Consider the following 9,208-nt stretch of genomic DNA (forward strand, 5'->3'; position numbering starts at 1 on the left):
GTCTTCAAGTCTGGCTACAGGGTTCATTATTAAGTCTTCAAGTCTGGCTACAGGGTTCATTATTATGTCTTCAAGTCTGGCTACAGGGTTAATTATTATGTCTTCAAGTCTGGCTACAGGGTTCATTATTATGTCTTCAAGTCTGGCTACAGGGTTCATTGTTATGTCTTCAAGTCTGGCTACAGGGTTCATTATTATGTCTTCAAGTCTGGCTACAGGGTTCATTATTATGTCTTCAAGTCTAACTACAGGGTTCATTATCATGTCTTCAAGTCTGGCTACAGGGTTCATTATCATGTCTTCAAGTCTAGCTACAGGGTTCATTATCATGTCTTCAAGTCTGGCTACGGGGTTCATTGATTAGGGCTAGAACAACGTTTCAATGGCACACAATAATACTAGTCTAACCACGATGTAAACACCGTATTAACAGACTTACAGACAGGCTTAGTTCATTGAAAGCTTAACTATGATCATGGTCGTGATCTGAACTAGCTAGCAGAATAATAACCTACGCATGCAGGTAGAAACATTTAAACATTTAACTACCACACATGACTTTACATGTGACTACTGTTGTTGTTAGTTTCACGTGTATCGCTCTCGGTTTTCCTGGGGTTTTATTCGTTGTTTGTTTGTGTGCCATCGTTGTCTGAGAAGGCCCAAAAGCCTCGGTCTCAAGTTACGACGAAGCCAATCGACTGTCTGCGACACCCCCACTCGACTGGTACATGTTAGCTACGACATAACTGTGTAGATTGGATGATAACAGTGGTTATAAACCAGTTGACTAGCCGATCACTACTTCTTGTGAATCAATGTGCTACTATCAAACGGTGACAGGAAGCTCAGTATTAGTCGAGGTCTGTAAACACTGACCGTCAGGCCTGTTGTTGTTGTTGTTGTTGTTGTCAAAGTGTCCCCTGGGCTGGCCTCTACTACCCCTGGGCTGGCCTCTACCCCTGGGCTGGCCTCTACTACCCCTGGGCTGGCCTCTACTACCCCTGGGCTGGCCTCTACTACCCCTGGGCTCACCTCCACCCCTGGGCTGGCCTCTACTACCCCCGGGCTCACCTCCAACCCCTGGCTGGCCAAGCCGATGACGCTGACCGCTCGCACGGTGCCTCGGAGCCAGTCCTCCCGGGTCCAGACGGCCTGCTGCTCCGGTGGTTCGGGTCCCGCCGCGGAGGTTCGGGTCCCTGAGTCGTTCAGGAGGAGTAGAAGTCGCTTCCCAATCAGGCCGAGAGAGAGAGAGTCCCCCATGTTGAGCTCGCTAGCCAGTAGCCACCATGAAAGAGAGCAACTCGCTGGGCTCTGTAACTCCCCGACACCCAGCTGGCCACAAACGGCCTTCAATTAATGAGAGAGTCTGTCAACTATCGCAAGTCTTATAGTTTATGCACCGGCGCAACCTTCTGTCTACGACGCACCGAGGCTACACACGAATGCACAGATGCAAATGTGCACAAATGCCAAACGTTGGCGAGATGTTATTGTCCTGAAAGCAGCAGCTGTCCCGCTCTGTCTCTGTCCGCCATTGAGCTTTGCAGTAATCCGACGCACTCCTCCTCGTAGGCACTGCGGAGACGGAGACAGCGGCCCCTGCTGGCCGACCCGGGTACTTCACACAGAGCCCGTCTCATTTCATAACATGGATGATATATGCAGGGGTGCACATAACTTTTTGGGGCCAGTGCTCAGAGGAGCACCTAGGGATGCTGCTTGGTGCTCCCCGAGCTCGCGAGTCACGACCCGTCCCACAGGATGGATAAAAAAAGGGATACATTTTACATTTACATTTACATTAAACAGATACATGGATAACTTATATTAGCAAAACGACATTTATTCATAAATAAAGATGAACAAACAAAGTATTGTGTGCAGAACTTTCGTATATATTTTGGTATCTGTTACTTACTAAAAAATGAAGAAGAGTTCCTGAGCAAATTTAAGACTTGTTTATTCAAAAAGAAGCAGGTTACACAGCATGGCCCCTCAAATGGAGCTGATGGTCCGAATCGGTCACAGGATGGATGTGAAAAAATAAAGAGAAAGAGTCCATCTACGTAGCGGACTTTATACCCTGTCACTATTATTTCGCTGAGCCAATCAAAACAGAGTCCACGTCATTTTAATTTGGTTAGATACAAAGTTTTACCAGTGAGATCATAGTAGGTGAGGTCATTTTCTGGCCTGTAAATAGGATGTTATTGTCTTATTATAATGCAATTCACCCTATGGTCTAATACAATTCTAATGCAATTTATGTTATGGGCGTCTTGTTGGCTCGGGCCCTAATGCAATTATATCTTCCCATGATGATATTACATCCTCTGCACATGCATGTCAAAAGGCCATTGTGTGTATTTAGAGGCCCACCGCTATAGTTACAGAGCATGAAAATACACTACAGAACAAAAGAAACAAATGCAAAATCAAATGACTGCTCTTTAAGCATGAAAGTCTGTCAGACTCCTTTAAACACAATGAAATCAACTGACATCTCTTTAAGCACTAACTGAATGTCTGTTCTTTAAACACACTGAAATCAACTGACATCTCTTTAGCACTAACTGAATGTATGTTCTTTAAACACAATGAAATCAACTGACATCTCTTTAAGCACTAACTGAATGTCTGTTCTTTAAACACAATGAAATCAACTGACATCTCTTTAAGCACTGCTCTGTTCTGTAAACACTGAAATCAACTTTTCAACAAAAAGTTACAGCCTAAGCATTTATTTATGCTACAAGCTTAATCATCATCATCACTGCTCTCTTGACTGCTGTTAATACTGTCCTCAATTTCAACCATGGTAGAGGATGTTGTAGGCTATCACTTTAAATAGCTCATTATTTTGATTGTGCAACAAAGTCTTTTTTTTTCTAATAGAATTCCCAACCATATCCTGGGTCAGGGGTCTAGGTGCGATAATGAAGCTGTAAAACAAACGTCTGAACGTTTGAAAGCTTCAGAGAAAAGAAACGTGTCCCTTTTAGCGACGAGTCGTTCGGGACTGAATTTTCACGTGGCGGCGTGATAACCGTGCGATACGCGATACGCGGAATGAAAGTACGAGTTACGATACTTTCCTAATGTTTTCGTGAGGGGAGTCGCCGTGGTCGTCGTCGGTCGACTGTTGTGATGGATTACTCGTCGGGCCTTCGGCTGAGGGGACGGCAAATAGTTACTTAGTGGGGCTTGCAGTGATGCAGCAGTCAGCAGTTGGATTTTGAGGAAGTAAATTCCTCTCCCAGCGCTTCCAGCTGTTGGTGCGCAAGACCGCGTTCATGCGGCTGATCTGCCGCGCAGCATGCATTTTGGCGACGCATGCGCACTGGCGCACCAGTTATGTGCACCCCTGGATATATGGATATAAAGTGACGACCAAAAAATAAAATAAAATAAAAAAATAAAAAGATCAAACATTCGCGAGCTTTCGGTCATAGGCCATCTTCAGGCGTGGATTATCACGGATATAAACACGTCGACGTACACCCGCGGTGTACATTATTAGCTAGCTTACTTATTGTTGCTAGCTTAACATTAAATTCGACGATTAACATAAAGTATATAATAATACGCAATCGCCGTGAGACTCACGCATTTCAACCAGTTCACGCCGCACCTCTACTTCTCACGGCGAGAAATAACGATTGTTTTACGGGAATTTTATTTTTGAAAGCTACCGGTTGAGTCTGCAGTCGAAGCGGCAGGCGAGCGCTGATGGAAGAACCTGTGTTCACGCGAGCTGCAAGAACTTAGCAAGCAGGGTTGCCAGATTGGGCTACTTTTGGTCACACTGGACGGGTGGATTCGGCAGCTTTTAGACCGGTTGGGCTGGACATTGTCAATTCCGTCTGGCAACCGTGGTAGCAAAATATGTGCATACATTACAACATCGTATCTGGTAGCCTACTGGACTGGGTTGCACCAATATGGCGTAAGTCATTACTAAACAGGGCTGGACTGGCCATCTGGCATAGTGGGCCGCGGTAGTTTTGGGCCGAGCCGACCGGCAAAATAAAAAAATAAAAAATAAAGTATTTTTATTTTTTATTTTATTTTTTTACCAGCCGGCCCGGCCGAAAGCTACCATCGAACAGCCCATAAATCGGAAGCTACCATTGAACGGCCCATAAATCGGGGACAGCGGCCCATTGGTCGGTTTTCTAGACAGACACTGGGCTGGCCCAATCAACAGACAGAAGGGGGGGGGGGTCAGGGGTCACGCACGCACGCAGCACCAGACCTCCGTCTCAGTTTCGCGGTAGTTTTGGGCCGGCCGGCAAAATAAATGTAGTTAGCCTGGATAGTTACTAGATAGATACTGAGAGAGATGGAGCGCAAAAGCACACTAAAACGGAAGGGAGGCTGGGAAAAACTTAGGGAGAAAAACAAGAAGAAACTCGAGGCAGATGCTGCTAAATGTGTAAACATTAGGGACATGTTTGCTGCACCCTCAAGTTGACCACAGCAGCAACAGCAACAGGTTGAAGAGGAGGCTGGCAGGGAGGAGCGGGAGCAGGGTACAGATACAGAGGATAGAGAGGATACAGAAGAAGAGGAGGCTGGCAGGGAGGAGCGGGAGCAGGGGACAGATACAGAGGTTTAGGGTTAGGGTTGAAGAGGAGGCTGGCAGGGAGGAGCGGGAGCAGGGTACAGATACAGAGGTTTAGGGTTAGGGTTAGGGTTGAAGAGGAGGTTAGCAGGGAGGAGTGGGAGCAGGGTACAGATACAGAGGTTTAGGGTTAGGGTTAGGGTTGAAGAGGAGGCTGGCAGGGAGGAGCGGGAGCAGGGTACAGATACAGAGGTTTAGGGTTAGGGTTAGGGTTGAAGAGGAGGCTAGCAGGGAGGAGTGGGAGCAGGGTACAGATACAGAGGATAGAGAGGATACAGAAGAAGCGGGGCCGAGTCAGCCTGTAACCGTTGACCCGGTAAGGAAAATATAGGTAGCTGTTAGGGGTGTAACGGATCGCCCCCCACGGTTCGGCACGCATGTGTACCGCGGATCAATTGCAAAATGTAACCAAGTAATAATATTACTTAATATTAGTTAATATCCCTTGTTTGTCCTGTGTTGTTGTTGTGTTGTCCTGTTTTTTGATATGTGAAAAAAGTATAAACGCACTTGCTGTGGTGACGAAGCAAATTCCTATATGTGTAATGCATAGTGGCAATAAACGTTATCTCAATCTCTCAATCTCAATCTCAATCTCAATCTCAATCTCAATCAATCAATCTCTCAATCAATCTCAAAATCACAATGTAGAGTTGCCATGAAAAGATAGACGCGACAGTTGCATGCTTTGTTTTACTCTAAAGCGCAATGATAGGTTGATAATGGAGAAACAAAATCTAGAACAACAAGGCTGCGTTCGTAAATTCGCTCTGGAATCTGATCACTGAGTACACTGGTCTACTTGCACTGGTACCATTGCTTACTGTATGTAGTCGTCTTTGTGGTGGTTTGGGGGAATACTACAGTTTGTCATATGACTGTACAGCACAGTATATAAGACGAGTATATAAGGCAAGTATTTTTGTGCTGGTGGGTGTGGTCCGACCGATTGGGGTGGGCCTGTCTGGGCCCAAAATGCCAGGGCCTAATTTTTGTCCCAGTCCAGCCCTGTTACTAAATGCAGGCATTTAGTAGTTACTAAACCCCTAGTTGTTACTAGCTAGTTAGTTGTTTACTAATTTCGGTTGCACCACGCCAATCTTTTGCCAATCTTAGCTAGTAAATACTCAGTTTTGGTAACTGTTTTTTGTTTCTCTACTGTAACATAACCCGGTACAAAAATAATAATAATAATTACAATTTACAATACAAATACAACAATTGGGGGTCCCTCAAAAAAAATTGGGATCAACAAGATCACAAGATCAACCATCAAGCCCTCATTCTGACCCAGGAAAAACCCTGGTATGTACTGTATAACATGATAGCCATCTATGAGCAATGCACTGTATATAAGGACCAAGGGTCTTTCTGCTGCTGACCAAGGGGCTGAGTCCTGTTGATGAGTCCCATTTTTCTTTTAGAGTCTGTAGTTTGTATTTGTTTATCTGTATTTGTTTATTAAGATTTCATAAATATGATATATTGTTATTAATTATTTTCATTTCTTGTGCTGGTTTATTATGAACAACATGTAAAATTGCAGGAAACTAGCACAAATAATTGGGTGGGAGAGAGGGGTTTTGGGTCGCTCCACTGCCAAAAAATCTCACTCCAAACTTTTGGTGAAACTTGGCAGCCCTGATAAGAATAATAATAATAACAATAACAATAACAATAACAATAATAACAACAATAATAATAATAACCTTTATTTGTATAGCACTTTTCCTGCAAACATAAACATATATATATATATTTAAATATATACAAATATAAAGTTCTCTAACAGTTTCCGAATTCTATTTATAACAAAAATATATATATTTACAGATCAGTTTAAGGGGAGTACTTTTAAATTTCGACCTTACCGTTGGTTACCGTTAGGACAGTCAGTTTCGCGTCACACACCGTCCCAAGTCGCGAACCACGCCAAACAATCAACAATCATTAATAATAATTCAGCAATATCACACTGGTCGTCCTGGAAGTTTTTCAGTTTTTCAGTGTTCTTTCGCTGGCCAAGTCAGTCTTCTGATTTAATTCCAATTGAACTTGTATTTAATTTCCTGATGATAAGATTTTTGGCAAAAAGGCCTCAAACCAAACAAGTGAAGATGGCTGCATTTACAGGCCTGTCAGAGCATCACCATGGTTACAGTACAGGCCTAGCAGAGGTCACCAGAGAAGATACCCAGCGTCTGGTGGGTCAATGGGTCACAGACTTCAGGCAGTTATTGCATGGAAAGGATTGCCGACAAAATACTAAACATACATTATTTGGACATTATACAAATAGGGGGATGTTTTTTGTTTGTTTTTTGTTTATACTTTTTTATTTGGCAAAACCTATTGAATTAAAGCTCAAATGAAATGAACATTAAAAGAGAATCCTTACTTTGACCCCAGATTAACTGTTTGGAGCTAAAAGAAGACAAAATGCTTTCTCTTTCCAATACTGATGGATACTGATAGATGGCGCTGTAGCTCTTTGAAACTGTCACCTGCCTTTGTAAACCACAAGGGGTCGCCAGAAGATCTAAGAAGAAAAAAAAAGATAGGTAAGCACTGGTCCTCATGGTTGGGAAAGAGAATGGCCAAATAGATATTTTTGTTGTTGTTGTTGCTTATATATTGTTGTTTTTAAAGTCCTATGCACCAACCTCACCAAGTCAATTTCCTGTATGTGCAGATATACTTGGCAATAAAAAAGAATTCAGATTATGATTATGATTCTGAATCAAATAAAGACAATTGAGATTTGACCATAGTCTCACGAAAGACTAGGAGATTAGGAAAGAGATCATACAAGAGATATGACACCCGTAATATACTATAGTCTTTGGGTATAATACAACCAACAAAAGCATAACAGTGGAAAGTCTTACACTATCACGTTTATTTAATTTAATAGACATTTAGCATTTAATCCAAAGCATTTTACAGTTACAGATTACAGAGACAGTATCTCTGGTGTAATTTAGAGCTAAGTGCCTTACTCAAGGGCACACTAGTGGTGGTGTTCCATGCGGGATTTGAACTCTTGACCTGAAGATCACCAGACGAACTCACTATCTCCTAGATCCCCACTACCCCTTACAATATCATGTTTTGTTCATGAAGAATGTTTGACAGGAGGCTCTCTCCATGTTTCATTCAAGAACTGGTCAATGTGAGAATAGAGGAAATAATGCCACCAATTGGTTAACATCTATGATTGTGCTCTAAATAGCAATATGTAAGCATTTTATTTTATTATCTCTTGTTTAAGAATGTCTTTCTATGCCACCCTGTATTTCTGTTACATCATTTTCACACTATTATATTTATGACAGCAGTTCTGTTTTTTAGAGTTATAAAGCTTTGGTCAGACAAATAAAGAAGTGTTAATACTGTTAAAATTACAGTCTGGCCTACAAGCCACAAATAAATTGATGTCATAGTGGATTACTGGAACCCCCGCAGACACCATTCAAGGGCGTTTATTCTGACACGAGTTTCATATTCAGACGCGGCCTTTACATAACACGATAAGACTCTCTTGGCGTTGAAAGAAGCCAAACGACACAGACTTCTATTTAAAGAAAATACCTCCATATTTATTCATGAGTTACACGAGATACGATACAACATACACAGTATTTACAAAATATCAAATCGTTCTACATATCAAAAAAGATAAAATAGGAACTGTCCACAAAATATTCATCATCATCATTTTCTTTTCTTTATAAAACAGTATCACTCCAAATTAGCTAGTGTTTCCTGACATGAGGGCCCAGGCTATAGTTATCCATCAACTGTGTCTTGTGAGAGGCGATATTTATAAATCTGGCTATGTGGTTATTTCTGAAAGATGGGTATGCACGGAGCATGGCGTAGAGGTTACCCATGTAGATGAATGTCCCACAGGGGACTAGCATACGTGTGTGTGCAAGGACAAGTGTGTGTGTGTCCCAGTGAAGTTACTGTACTTTGGTGTCTCTTATGTCCACCGATAATGTCAGTGTGTAGTTGTGGCATGTGCACATGCCATCACACACTCCGTCACATACACTCTACCTCACACACACACACTCTGTCTCACACACTCTCCCACACACACACACACACACACACACTCTGTCTCACACACTCTCCGTCACACACACACACACACACACACACACACACACACACACACACACACTCCCTCACACACACACACACACACACACACACTCTGTCACACACACACAGACCTCTGAGTGGTGACCTCTATGAAGGGGTACATTTTTAGGCCTGTCTGGCTAGAAGCCTGCCAGCAGAGTGTCCCATCCAGGACCTAATGAGAGGAACCACGACCCAGGGTGCGTCTCAGCCCCCACGGTCCCATCATCATCCCACCAGAAGCCCACAGCCATGTCTGTAGGTGTCTGTAGGTGTCTGGTAGGTGTCTGGTAGGTGTCTGGTAGGTGTCTGGTAGGGGTCTGGTAGGTGTCTGTAGGTGTCTGGTAGGTGTCTGGTAGGTGTCTGGTAGGTGTCTGGTAGGTGTCTGTGTCTAGAGTGCAGTGCAGAGTACATGCAGGTGTGTACATACAT

General features: G+C 43.2%; 1 protein-coding gene across 1 annotated transcript in view; it reads right to left on the reverse strand.

Moving 5' to 3' along the window:
* The window catches only part of kdm3b (lysine (K)-specific demethylase 3B), a 36,729-nt gene extending 35,446 nt beyond the window's left edge, over nucleotides 1-1,283 (reverse strand). Inside the window, exon 1 of the mRNA XM_080536727.1 lies at nucleotides 1,075-1,283. Within this exon, the coding sequence (XP_080392853.1) occupies nucleotides 1,075-1,263 (189 nt within the window). The 5' untranslated portion in view covers nucleotides 1,264-1,283. The remainder of the gene's footprint in view (nucleotides 1-1,074) is intronic.
* Nucleotides 1,284-9,208: the final 7,925 nt, after the last annotated feature.

This window comes from Nansenia antarctica, assembly GCF_963989245.1.
Source record: "Nansenia antarctica genome assembly, chromosome: 7".
Classification (NCBI taxonomy): Eukaryota; Metazoa; Chordata; class Actinopteri; order Argentiniformes; family Microstomatidae; genus Nansenia; species Nansenia antarctica.